Genomic DNA, 14145 nt, shown 5'->3' on the forward strand with positions numbered 1-14145 from the left:
CTTCTGCCGTCCTCCCCGGGGGGGGGGGGGGGGGGGGGGGGAGTCCGTGTTTACCCAGCGTGGCCTTTGAGCTGTCACTGCAGGAGTCGTGTGTTCCTCATTGCCATGGCAACCAACAGATGCAATGACTCATAAGCTCAGCATTACCAATCTGATCGGTGGCGCGCAAACTTTGAATCCGAATATTTGTCCCGTCTTCTGGGCTTGGGGAACGAGCAATGTCGGTAAGATACGCGGGAGCAAGTCTTTGTGAGGACAAAAGCCATCCCGACTCAGGACGCAACCGTTTGAAGTAGGTCTGTTTGGAGCCATATGCCCATGACTGCAGCACGCCTCAATAAAAGATGAGGTTTCTGTGTTAATCTTTAATAGTTCTGTCCTTCAGAATTAACCCAGATGAACACACATTTGGGGCATGGTGCACAATCTCTTTGTCTTCTACTTCCCCTTCAGTCATTGGTTTTTTTTCTCTCTCTGTTTTCTTTAATCCCATTTCAATCCAAATACAGTAATCTTTTATTATGAAGTCTCACACAGAAACATGTAGGTTATGTCTAATAACAGTCTTGAGTGTGATTGTCAGTGGCAATGGTTGTTCGTCGGATATGTTTTCTTGCGATTGGGTGGCAAACTGCTCCTGCACGCCCACAACCCTCGTGAAGATAATCGATGGATTTTAAACTGTCCTTTGCTTACAGTCCTCACAATTACGAATCGGCAGCAGCCAGCAGCCCATCTGAAAGTTGTTCAACAACGCCATCTGGTGGCCATATTAATGCATCAACACGGAACGCGTCGTGCGGTGGCTTTCAAGCATTTTTTAATTTACAATATAGTATTGATTGGACGCAGCCATGTCACGTGATCACGTGACTGCACCGTGACGTAAGGCAAAAGTTAACGACTGCCGAATTGTGGACGGAAACGGGGCGAATTAGCGATCGTATGTTATATTTGCCTATCGAGCCATGACATCCGCCACTTCAACTGTTGTCTGTTGTGTTCAATGTTTTAACCAAATCATCGACTTGGCCTGGATTCACAGCGCACGACTTGTAATGAACATTTTCCCCAGTCATTTTACATTATACTCGAGTGCGAGTACATATGCTATCTCTGTGATTTTATATTATTCAAAAAGACTCGTACATCCCTGAACTAAAAGGAGGGCGAAACGAGTGGTTGCCGCCCAAGTCGCGCAGCGCCGAACGAGATCTCGCACTTTCAACCGGGTTCCGCTGCTGACCGCACCACCAACTTGTCACCAAAGATGGCGATTTGCTGAGTGCTCATGGATACACACATTTTACGGCTAGCCGTGATCCTACCAGAAACGTCAACTGTAAAAACACACTAACCGCTCAACGAGCCGATACTTAGTCGTCGGAAGAACACCGGGAGCACCGTTGGCCACCGCCACCATGCAAATCACACTAAAAACACTGCAACAGCAGACCATTCAAATTGAGATAGATCCCGAACAAACGGTGAGTAGCCTCGCAGCTAACTTGCTAACTTTAGCTACACTATCCGCGGGCGAAACGACCGTTTGAGCGCGTGTTAACCCCGACGTGCGTCTCTTTGACCCGATTGTCACGTGTGGAAAGTTGTGATTCACGGATATCGGCGTCGCGTTTCGGTTTGGGTATCCCACATGATGTTACGGGGTGGGAACAACGCGAAAGCTCACTTGTTAGCTCGAGCTAACTAGCTAACCGAAAAGCCAGTAAAAAAAAAAAAGTCTGCCCACGGTGAAGGCTGGCGTTTTGAGCACGTGCTGACCAAAAACTTCGGTTATTTACGGTCCTATGTATATGTTTGTTGTGCTAAATATGGTGAAATAGTTGGACAAAGTACATGTATACAACGCGATTGCCAACACTGGCTAATAGCTGTTGGGCGTTCTGGTCTCGCAACATAACGAAGTAACTGGCTACATTTGTTAGCATGGTCACAGCCCGAACATGCACCCTGACAGGCCAACGCCAACAACTCGGGGGGGGGCACTTTACCAGCACGTTCTGATACCCTTACTATCACGTCGACATCAGATTCTCTGGCATATCATGATTGATTATGTTTTATAGTTGGTGGTCCTGCTGACAAAGTTTGGCCTGATGTGACATTAGCAGGGCTCAAATTTCACACATGGTTGTGCTTTGCATCAGAAGGTTTAAAAAAAAAGGATGAGTGCTAGTATGTCGTGTCTTATGTGGTCTGTTTTTGCCTTTTTGAATATAGGTGAAGGCCTTAAAAGAGAAGATAGAAGCAGAAAGGGGAAAAGACAATTTTCCTGTGTCTGGACAGAAGCTGATATATGCTGGAAAAATTCTTCAAGATGACACGCAAATTAAGGACTATAAAATTGATGAGAAGAATTTTGTTGTAGTCATGGTGTCCAAGGTGAGCTCATTTAACAGAAGGTCAGTGGACTTTTTTCGGGTATATCTGCAATATCTGAGGAGACCTAATACAAGAGCCGTATCAAAGGTTATTTTTTGATACTGTGCTTGTATTTGATGCAGGTATACCTAAAATTGAGTTCACACATATGCATAAAATTAACACCGTACCATTTGCTACAGTGTGTAACTTAAGCGAATGTCCTAATCTCACAGCAAACTTTCCCCCCCACCCCCCTCACCCAATCATAGGCTAAGACAGCAGCTGCTGCCGCCACACCTCCTGCTTCCGAAGCATCAAAAACTCCAGCCCAGGATTGTGGTTCCACATCATCAGGCCCCACTTCAACCCCAACCTCGACCCCAGCCCCAACATCCACCCCTGCAGCTGTCCTCACCCCCCCGGAGGAGGTTAAGGAAGAGCCAAGTGTTACAGCAACAGAAACCCCTCAACCAGCCAGGTACACCATCTTGTTATCATGCCCCTTTCACACTGCCCATTCATGTTTTCGCAGCTGTTCCCCCCGTGTCACAGTCCTGTGTGAACAGCACTGACGTGAAATGGGGCTGTCCAAATTCACCCCATGAATTTCCCTGCTTTGTGGTATTAATAGAGGTTGGACCGCAGTTGAGCCAGGACCGGGGGTGTTAGGTTCCAAACCCCGCGACTTACTTCTTCTTGAAATGAATTGTTGCTCTCCGACAAATTTTCCACACCCGACACTGACTCGCCTATATCACAACACATAACGAGATGTGTTGTGATATAACGCATTGATGTATGTGCCGTCTATGGCAATCGATTAAGATGATCGATTTTTTTTTTTGGGTGTAAAATGGAAAAGAAAATGTATCACCGCAATTTACACGGTTTCCCTTGAGCCACACCACACCACAATTCCGTCCGTTTTTCTATGTGTACATAGAGTTCACATAGATCAGGGGTGTCCAAACTTTTTGCAAATTTTAGTAAACCAGTCTGTTTCACATTTCCATTTTTATTTGAATTTCAACAATCTTAAGAATTTCTTTTGGTTCATTTGAAACAGGAATTTGAAATATGACACATCAGTCAATATAAACACGGAGTGATGTCTTGTTAACTCGTGAGTGATGCCCCCTAGTGTCTAAATGCTATTACTCATTTAGTGAATGCTATTACTCATTTAGCCACTAGAGGGAAGCAGTACTCTATGAAACATCACTCACCAGTCGACGAGACCTCAGTCAATGCAACACGTGTTCCATTGCGCCCAACCTGCGGGCCAGACGGCACTGATTTTATGACAGGGGGCCGAGGGCCGGATGAAATTCGACCGCGGGCCGGATTTGGCCCGCGGGCCGGACTTTGGATATGTCTGACATAGATAATTTATTGCATTTTTTGAACTGGAAATCAAACTGAAAATGCAGCATATTTCATTTTTTTTTCTTCTTAACTGTGTTTTGTAGTTCCAGCGGAGGGAGCCAAGGTTTGGATGCCTCTTCTGCGCTGGGTAGGTCATCACTCAATCATCGCCATACGTGCCGTGTATAAAGTTGGCATAGGAATACTGTTGTTGTCACAGAATTGACGCAAGTTGAGGACAAAAATACACTTTTTAGCCCAACGAAAAGCCGCCCAATACATTTTTTCCCCCCAGAATCCGTATTTCCACAGTAATCACTGTATGTTGTGCGTGTGTACATTTCATGATTTAAAATGCTTAAGTGAACTTAATGCCTCCAAATGCAGACACGGATGAACAGCCCGGTAAGTTCCGAAGTCTCCTCTTTCTTGTTTCTTTCAGTCAGCAATAGAAAGTATAAAAAAACGTCTTCTCAGTGTAATGGGATGCAACTTAGATTTGACACTTGCTGCATTTTAGTTCTTCAGTTTGTCCCGGTGGCGGATGACATCTTTTTTTTGTTCACCTTTCAGCTCAAAATTTGTTAGTTTTTTTCTGAGCCAACCAATTAGAATGAAAGAAACAAAGCAGAACTCCGACGTTCACATTGCGAGTCATCTGGGGACATGACAGGCTGCGGAGCAATCTATTTCTATATCTCTATATCTCCTTCCTATTTTTAAAGCGAAACAAAAGCCGCCTCTATTGTGAGGTCCTAGTTAGGAACAGGGATTCCTTTTGGGCCCACTCACAGATGACGCACATGCCTTTTGTCATTCTGCTATTTTTGTACGTTGACTTGTTGACACTCAGCTGTGAGAAATCGTCACGCTGGATTGAAGCGGTCAATTCAGTCTTCAAAGAACACACCGCTAAAGTTGACCTTGTTTTTCTACTGATCACAGAGAAGCCATTCAAGAAAATGCAAATAAAGCATTCTTTCCGATTCGCCGATATTGAAAATGATGATCGGCGGTGTGTGTGTGTGTGTGTGTTCTGTTTTCAGTGACAGGCGCAGAGTATGAAGCAATGCTGACAGAGATCATGTCCATGGGCTACGAGAGGGAGAGAGTGGTGGCGGCACTTCGGGCGAGCTTCAACAACCCTCACAGAGCCGTGGAGTACCTTCTCACTGTGAGTCTGCGCTCACGACAAAAAAAAAAATCAGACCCGTTTTTGCACGATGGGATGCTCCCGGATTCAGTCATGTGATCGGAACCCGTTTGCAGGGTCTCCCGAGCAGCCCGATCCAGGACACGAATCCCCCGGCGCACACGCCAGCATCCGGACCCGCAGAAGCGCCGTCTCTAGCGGAAGGTGAAACATTTGGATGGGAGAGAACACTTTGGCATTGATCCGATCTATATTTGCTCAACTGGGCATTCGTTAAAGCGCGGAGCGAAGTGAACATAGTTTTGAGTATTTATCCCCCCCCCCCGTTTCGGAAAATGATGTCAATCTTGTGTTACGTCATCAGGGGAGAACCCCCTCGCATTCCTGCGGACTCAGCCCCAATTCCTTCACATGAGGCAGGCTATCCAGCAGAACCCGGCCATGCTCCCGGCTCTTCTGCAACAGCTTGGCAGGGAAAACCCGCAACTCTTGCAGGTTTAGTAAGCCAGTCTGTTTCACATTTCCATTTTTATTTTAATTTCAACAATCTTACGAATTTCTTTTGGTTCATTTGAAACAGGAATTTGAAATATGACTTATCAGTCAATATAAACACGGAGTGATGTCTTGTTAACTCGTGAGGGATGCCCTCTAGTGTCTAAATGCTATTACTCATTTAGTGAATGCCATTACTCATTTAGCCACTAGAGGGAAGCAGTACTCTATGAAACATCACTCACCAGTCTACGAGACCTCAGTCAATGCAACGCCTACACGCGTGACCAGTCCCAACCTTTTCAAAAGTTTTGATGGCAAAATTTGAAATGTCGGGGGCGCGAATAATTGTGGCACATGTGATTTCATGTGACATGCTTATTTCTTCATGTCGGATGCCCCCTGGCGCCCAAAAAAGTAAATGCACTTGAATTAAAAGTTGGATTTTCCTCTTCTTTTTTTTTCACTGTAATTTTGGTTCTTGTTTTAAATTTGGGCCCACCAAGAGAGCGAGAAACATTTCTTCATGTCACCTCTTGGCGAGCCTTCAATTGTATCTGATTTTGTCCCCCCCCCCCCCCCGCAGCAAATCAGTCAGCACCAGGAGCTGTTCATCCAAATGTTGAACGAGCCAGTGGGCGAGGGCGGGGAGGCGCCAGAAGTCGGCGAGATAGGGGCGGCGGGTGAGGAGGGTGCGCCCGTCAACTATATCCAAGTCACACCTCAGGAGAAGGAAGCCATTGAGAGGGTGAGTGGCCGTTAGTCACGTCCATTCATGAAGGCAGAGGTGGGGGCGTCGTGAAAACTCGTAAAAACCGACGGAATATGTGGAGGGTTTTCCTAAAAATGTCTTTCTTGCCCCGCCCGGCAGCTAAAAGCACTCGGCTTCCCCGAGGCGCTCGTCATCCAGGCCTACTTCGCCTGCGAGAAGAACGAGAACCTGGCCGCCAACTTCCTCCTCAACCAGGGCCTGGAAGACGACTGAAGAGCCGAGACGGGACGGCCACCTTCCCGCTCCTCCGTTCCCACCCCCTCCCCTCTTCAAAGACTGCACCCCCCCTCCCCCCAATTTACCTGTACAGCCACCAACCTCAGCTCCACTCGGCGGGGAGGGGCGAGGGGCGAGAGCCAGAAGGGAGTGGGGTGGGGTGGGATGGGGTCGTGGAAGGTCGCGTGAAAGAGAGTGGACAAATCCACGTGAATTCCAATGGAATGTGTGGGCTTTGTTTAGGGGACATCCAACCATTTGATTTTAGATGCGCTTTGCGAACTCTTAAAGGGGGGGGGGGGCTGAAGTTGCTGCGCTAAGTGTGTGCGAGTGCTTGTCTGTCTGCGTGCGTGAGCGAGCGAATAGACATCTGCGTGCCTGTGCGGATGCGATACAAATACGCTGATGTCATCGGTTTGCATTGCCTAAGTTTGTTCACGATGTAGCCAGCGTTGTGCGCGCCATGTTTGTGTCCGTTTCATCACAAACAGGTTTTGCTGTGGGGGGGCGGGGGGGGGGGCACAGAATTAACGGACAATATTTGGTCTTCCCTCGCGTGTCACTTTTTGTTTGTCCGCACCGGCCAGAAAGACAGCAAACCCGATCGATGAGTCAACATCACTCGTGAGAGCGACGCCGGCCGCTTGGGGTGCGCAGCGGAATTCTGAAAAAAACCTCTGCAATTTCTAAAACGAAATTCAAAACTCTTTTTTTTTTGCTCACAAAATACGCACGAAAAAACAAGGCTGCTGTTTTACTGCACGTCTTAAATTAACACTGCAAATCCATAGTAGTTGTAACTGATGAAAATATATATAAATATTTTTGACCCCACCCCCCCATCTAAATCCATGTCAATCAATAGATCTTTAATTTGATGGGGACAGAGTCGTAGATCAAGCTATAAACTTATTCGAGTTAAGGCCCAGTAAGGTCCGCGACATGCAACGCTAAATGATTTCATGCTGCCCCCGGTGGCTCGTTTGTTGTATTGGCATCGGCAAACATGATTCTGTCACAAATATTCCTCGCTCAAAATCGACTTATCTTAATTTCCATTTTATATTTCGTACGTTCTCGTGCCGCTAAAGATGTGCTCAAGAGCTCTAATCAGTTAGGATTTAATTCATTTCACGTGGGCCCGGTTTGACTTCAGGACATTTGAATTCCGTCTCTGAATTTGGACAAAACGTTGAATCTCTTAAGTTGATTGTGAGGATCGGCTTTCCCAGTGAACCGTCTACCCAAGTGTCCATCCTCCTGTCCAGTCCAGCTGGAATTACTGTCAAATGTCGCGCCTCATTCGACCTAACTAGCCGGGTTGTACAATGAGGATGTTTTCTTTCATTTGTTTTGAAATGTTGAAACAAATTGGGTCAGATAAGAAGAGCAAATGTTCACTGTGTGGTTCTGCGGGCGTGAGGGCAGATTGTGCTCCACTGTCTTTCCAGCGGCAACATGATCTTGGACAATGCTGTGCTACATTAAATATCAGCAGTCTTTCAGGCATTTGTGTCAGCGTGCATCATTTGGTTCAATTATTGGATTCAAGTTGACTACTGCCCCTGTCGCAATCGGATCAATGCGCTGAAATAGCACTCGCGTTCGGAGAGTGCAGACCTCCACTTTGAGAACTTCAAAGTGGGACAAAATGGTCCATGTAGAGTAAGGCGTTTTTAGCCGAAAAAAACGACCATGTATAGTAAGGCGTTTTTTGATGAAAAAAACGACCATGTATAGTAAGGCGTTTTTTGATGAAAAAAACGACCATGTATAGTAAGGCGTTTTTTTAATGAAAAAAACAACCATGTATAGTAAGGCTTTTTTTGACGAAAAAAACGACCATGTATAGTAAGGCTTTTTTTGACGAAAAAAAACGACCATGTATAGTAAGGCGTTTTTTGATGAAAAAAACAACCATGTATAGTAAGGCGTTTTTTAAATGAAAAAAACAACCATGTATAGTAAGGCTTTTTTTGACGAAAAAAACGACCATGTATAGTAAGGCTTTTTTTGACGAAAAAAAACGACCATGTATAGTAAGACGTTTTTTGATGAAAAAAACGACCATGTACAGTAAGGCGTTTTTAAATGAAAAAAACGACCATGTATAGTAAGGCGTTTTTTTGACGAAAAAAACGACCATGTATAGTAAGGCTTTTTTTTGACGAAAAAAAACGACCAGGTATAGTAAGACGTTTTTTGATGAAAAAAACGACCATGTATAGTAAGGCGTTTTTTGATGAAAAAAACGACCATGTATAGTAAGGCGTTTTTTTAATGAAAAAAACAACCATGTATAGTAAGGCTTTTTTTGACGAAAAAAACGACCATGTATAGTAAGGCTTTTTTTGACGAAAAAAAACGACCATGTATAGTAAGACGTTTTTTGATGAAAAAAATGACCATGTACAGTAAGGCGTTTTTAAATGAAAAAAACGACCATGTATAGTAAGGCGTTTTTTTGACGAAAAAAACGACCATGTATAGTAAGGCTTTTTTTTGACGAAAAAAAACGACCATGTATAGTAAGACGTTTTTTGATGAAAAAAACGACCATGTACAGTAAGGCTTTTTTTGACGAAAAAAACGACCATGTATAGTAAGGCTTTTTTTTGACGAAAAAAACCGACCATGTATAGTAAGGCGTTTTTTTAATGAAAAAAACAACCATGTATAGTAAGGCTTTTTTTGACGAAAAAAACGACCACGTATAGTAAGGCGTTTTTTAATGAAAAAAACGACCATCTACAGTAAGGCGTTTTTTAATGAAAAAAACGACCATGTATACTAAGGCATTTTTTGACGAAAAAAACGACCATGTATAGTAAGACTTTCTTTGCCGAAAAAAAACGACCATGTATATAGTAAGGCTTTTTTGACGAAAAAAACGACCATGTACAGTAAGGCGTTTTTTAATACATGGTCGTTTTTTTCGGCTAAAAACGCCTCACTGTACATGGTCGTTTTTTTCGGTTAAAAAAGTCTTACTATACATGGTTGTTTTTTTTTGTCAAAAAAAACCATGTACAGTAAGGCGTTTTTAAATACATGGTCGTTTTTTTCGGCTAAAAAAGCCTTACTATACATGGTCGTTTTTTCGGCTAAAAACGCCTTACTATATATACATGGTCGTTTTTTTCGGTAAAAAAAAAAGCCTTACTATACATGGTCGTTTTTTTCATTAAAAAACGCCTTACTATACATGGTCGATTTTTTTCGTCAAAAAATGCCTTACTATACATGTATATCTATCTATCTATATATATATATATATATATATATGTATGACTAGGTTTGCTTGAGTAGTAGCATTCCAACAGAGCCATGTTATCGCATCTCGCCCATCTGCGCTTTGTTCCAGTAGCCCATTTTTCATCAAGGTGCTCTGGTTCCCCAGCACCTGACGCAGACCTTGTTTGGCCGGGCGACGTCTGAGCCGGCATGTCATTCGTTTTATTGTCTCTCATCAATCTATAAGGTAGACATTAGCGTGAAGGATCTTGCCCAAGGAGTTTTGCCCCAAGCGGGATTCGAACCACCGTCTCCCGTATGCCAAACCGATGCCTTACCAACTGAGCTATCCAGCCGCCCTTATACACACATACAAACAAATCTTTCTCATTTCTTCCTCCCACCCCTTGCAGTTGACTTGGGACCAGTTCACTGGCTCCCGGTCGATTCTGATCGGCGTATTGGGCACCCCTGCCTTAAAATCAGACGTAATTCGCTGACTAGCTTAGCGCTTAGAGCCGTTGTTTGCGCATGAGCGGTGATGCAGTCATCTGATTGGTTGGCCTCTATGTCAATCAAGTAATGATAATAGGTTGACGTTCTGTGTAGTTAGTGGCTTGCTTGAATGGCATCGCCACTGCCGATGTGTTTGACCACCCCAATCAAACACAAACACCAGGTACAGTTAAGAACATCCTTTTATTTAATCAAGTGTTGCTCTTTTCAAACTGTTTTTTTTCTCATTATTATTATGGAAAAGAAACTTTAACACATGCATTTCACCAGGGGCTCATGGAAGTGTGTCTGAGGATGGATTACTGCTTTGAAGGGTAGAGGAGGGGAAGAAGCACGCCTAGTGGCTGAGGTGGTGGTGGGTGTCTGGATGCGGCCCCTCCCTCAACCCCGCTGACCTGGACAACCTGTGCGCCTCTCCAATATGGCTTCTCAACCGTGGTGCTTGATAATACTGCTGCCGCTGGTATGTTTTAAAGGTGCTTTTTCTTCCGCTTGTACACACCACTTTGGTCTCTATCAGTTTGCAAACACACTGCTAATTTCGAGACTCCATATTGCAAGGCGGTGTGTCTGACACATTTTTTTTTTTTGTCTCTCTTTCGATTGTGCTTAAAATGACCCTTTCAGCCTCAATGCCATGGTAACGGTCTGCTTATAAGGTGCGATTTAAAAAAGGGGGCTTTTTTTTTTCCTTTCATCTTTTAATTTTAAAATTTTAAAGTGGTTTTCGTTCAACCACTTGAAAGGTGCAAAATTGAGTGCAGCGTTTTAGTGCTGGCAAGGAAAAGCAGCTGCAATGGGGCGGGGGGGGGGGGAGGGTGGGGGGGATGTCAATAAACACAAATAAGGAATAATCTGCCTTTACAAGCAGTTCTACAGCACATCGCCCTCATTTAAACCCAAATATGATTGCTTGTTGCCTCTCTAACCCCCCCCCCCCCCCCCCCACTCCGACCCATGACAGCCCACCTCCATCCTCAACTCAGCCCAGAGCCCACTGGTGTAACTTGTTCACTTACATTAGCGGTTGAATGGAGAAGCCGAAGAAGATGGGTATGGTAATACAATGTGAAGCGTACAGATAAGAATAACATGTGAGCTAACTGCATTCTGCTCAGACAAAAAAAAAAAAAAATAAAATAAAATAAAATAAAATCTGGTGGTTTTTTTTTTTTTAAAAACGCCAACATTCAGAGAAAAGTGAAAAACGGAAAAAGGATGAGTGAGGGGCAGCTACTGACTACTCCAGTGTCCAAGATAGACAGAAGACAAGATACAGAGGAAAGAGAAGCTTTTTTTTTTTTGTCAGTTTTTTTCCGCATTTTTCTGCCTTTTTTTTAATTATTCAACAATAAAAACAGGAACTAAATCACACCAATTGCCTTTAGTACAATGTATACTGCTTTAAAAAGGAGAAGAAGAGAAACAAGTGGATATAGAAAGATGAAGGAGGGGACTTTTTTTTGTTGTTGTCTTTTTTTTCCTTTCGAGACGGGATTTTAGGAGTATATGAGATCTGTGAACAAAAGGCACTTTTTTTTCGGGACAACCTTGAAGATGCTCTGACTCTAGGACACTACTTCACCAAACAAATATTTATATTCATTTACAAGTGGGTGACGGGCGAGAAGGGGCGGGGTTCACTTGAATGGGTGACAGCACCACTCGTAGCAAATGCAAATTTTCCGACATTATTTTTTCTTTTTCTTTTTTTTACACAGAGTCCAACAAAATTCTTGCCAGACAAAAAAAAATCATCATTCATGGTCTTTTTGTTCATCCCCTAAATGGGTAAGAGCTGCTCTTTGTCCCATATTTGAGATGAGATGATACAATCCATATGGCGCCAAAAGTTCATGAGGGGAAAAATGCCTTTTGTTCCAACAACCCCCCCCCCCCACCCGCCCACCCCCTTAACAATGCCCACCTGTAAATACAAAAAGACAAGTAACACACGTTTCCTAAAATGACCGTTTACGATTAAATTTTGCGTGTCGTATGATTGATGGAGGCCAATCGGAAAGCACAAAAGTCTCTTCGGGCCACACCGAAAAAAAAAAATAACAAAGCGTGCCGAGAATTCCAATTCATCCTTTCCACTAGTTTCTTTTGGGTATGGCTAGAACACTCGACGTGAGAAAGCACCAGTTTCTGAGTTGCAAAGATGTTCCTTCAGCCCTCCCGCATGTTCAAAACAAATGAAGTTTTTCTTTAAAAAAAAAAAAAATGAGCACAAAAAGAAGATTATAAAAACAATTCCCCCCTTACTTACAAAGAGTTGGATTTTTTTTTTTTCCTCCGCTCTGATATTTAGAGTCCCAGAGCATACGGACTTGAAACACAAATAAGCCATAAACAGAAACAAAAGAGAGATTTGTCCCTCTCGCAACACCCTCAAACAATCGCAAACAAACACACAAATCCTCTCCCAAGGCATTGCACATGGCTCAATCGACGCGCATCATTGAGTTTCAACAACAATGCTTCCCCATCAAAACGACAACGAAAACAACTCAATGTAAGCTGAAAAAACTCACAAAAGAGTTTTTTTTTTGTTTTAAATTCATCAAGATCATTTTTTCTTATTATCATAATGTCTAACCTGCCGGTTTGTGCAATCGAGAGGCTGCTACTTCGCTCCGATCAGCCGTTGCCGACATGCAACCTACCACTGCCATGCTTCAAAAAATAACTAGACTGCCACTGAGCTTATATTGCAAATCAAAACAAAAGTAGTTATCTATAAATATATATATATATATGTGTATGTGTGTGTATTATATATAAAGATGCTTGCGATTGTCTAGTGAACTGTTCTCTCCCTTTCTCCTGCCATAATTTTTTCCTACCATTCACTATAGCTTATATATGAAAAAAAGAACCTGAATTCATGTTTTGACAAATTGCATAATGGGAATACAGAGGCACTTCCTTTAGATTAGAAAAGAAATGACAGAAGCCACCGTCAAGTCGTCACAACTCACTCGCTATGAGATGCTTGGCCAACTATCGAGTTACTCCGCAGTGAGGAAGGAACGTGGCCGGGGCAGTCCAGTTATTTTGTGAGGTCGGGGGGGATGGGGGGGGCTTTCAATGGAACTTTTCCGACGGCCGTCTGAGACTAATCATCAAGGCCTCATCAGATTGTCGACATTTTAAGACTTCCCTTTTAGAGTTGACGTGGGCAGCGCGCGCGCGTGCGGGTGTGTTAGCATTTAAGACGCACGTGAACGCTGCTTTTTAATCGATAGAAAAGTTTGGCTGGCGTGTGATTGCATTAGTGCATTTTTTTTGTTTAATCAATAAGGGCTTATCAATTCACAATATACAGGGGTTGACATTAGCGGCGCCCACACCTCCTTAAACGAAAGACTAATCCTGTGCAAAAAAAAAAAAAAAATCAGCTTTAAAAAAGAAGAAGAAGGAAAAAAAAAATAAAGTGGGCACATTGCGACTGAAAACAGAACGATATGTCACATATTCATTTTTTTGCTCCGCAGTGTGGTTCGCTCCGCTCTTGGAGCGGCGGCCCGTCTGGGAGTGTAAACAACAAGGTAAACGTTTTCGGGAGAGCGAAAAAGAGCAACATTCCCAGTTTCAGCAACCTTTCCCTTCTCTCTTCCATTTCTCTTACTCCGACACGTCGCCATTCGAGAGGATCGCCGCCACCGGGCGGGGCCTAACGTGGTCCTCAAAAAGGGTAAAACCGCTTTTGTCGACCAAACAAGTTCCAGATATGTTTTCTTTTGATTGTCACAACCTTCTCCGTTGGAAACGGTGCGGTTGCCGGCATGAACGTTTGCAGGGTTCGTACACCTTAATTGGGGGCGAACAAAAAAAAAATTATAATAATAAAAGGATGTTTACGTTTTCACACATTTTGAGATTGGAATTGCGAAGGGGAAAATAAAAATGAAGATGACCCTTAATTTTGGAAATGGGGAGATGAGCATCGTGGATAAATGCTTCCAAAATGTCTCTCCCGGTCGATCGAAAGAAGCTTTGTCAA

At 43.6% G+C, this 14145-nt stretch overlaps 3 protein-coding genes across 8 annotated transcripts in view; 2 read left to right on the plus strand and 1 right to left on the minus strand.

Annotated features, from left to right (window-relative positions):
* Positions 1 to 14145, plus strand: part of elof1 (elongation factor 1) — a 135710-nt gene that overhangs the window by 6940 nt on the left and 114625 nt on the right. The window lies entirely within an intron of this gene.
* Positions 1200 to 7895, plus strand: rad23aa (RAD23 homolog A, nucleotide excision repair protein a). The gene is made up of 9 exons (XM_052049328.1): positions 1200 to 1487; positions 2242 to 2403; positions 2655 to 2863; positions 3855 to 3898; positions 4797 to 4924; positions 5020 to 5107; positions 5268 to 5398; positions 5985 to 6146; positions 6270 to 7895. Exons 1-9 carry the CDS (start codon positions 1422 to 1424, stop codon positions 6381 to 6383), a joined length of 1104 nt encoding a protein of 367 aa, XP_051905288.1. The 5' UTR covers positions 1200 to 1421; the 3' UTR covers positions 6384 to 7895.
* The window catches only part of nfixb (nuclear factor I/Xb), a 77399-nt gene continuing 73554 nt past the window's right edge, over positions 10301 to 14145 (minus strand). For all 6 annotated transcript variants that reach the window (XM_052049326.1, XM_052049322.1, XM_052049321.1 and 3 more), the window contains one exon: positions 10301 to 14060. The gene's annotated coding sequence lies outside the window, so the exon portion shown is untranslated. The remainder of the gene's footprint in view (positions 14061 to 14145) is intronic.

The sequence above is a fragment of the Hippocampus zosterae genome, chromosome 17 (assembly GCF_025434085.1).
Source record: "Hippocampus zosterae strain Florida chromosome 17, ASM2543408v3, whole genome shotgun sequence".
NCBI lineage: Eukaryota > Metazoa > Chordata > Actinopteri > Syngnathiformes > Syngnathidae > Hippocampus > Hippocampus zosterae.

Coding starts and splice junctions, on each gene's coding strand:
- rad23aa (XM_052049328.1), top strand. CDS start 1,422: ATGCAAATCACACTAAAAACACTGCAACAGCAGACCATTCAAATTGAG. Junction 3,899..4,796: donor GGATGCCTCTTCTGCGCTGG/GTAGGTCATCAC, acceptor TTCTGTTTTCAG/TGACAGGCGCAGAGTATGAA. Junction 5,399..5,984: donor AAAACCCGCAACTCTTGCAG/GTTTAGTAAGCC, acceptor CCCCCCCCGCAG/CAAATCAGTCAGCACCAGGA.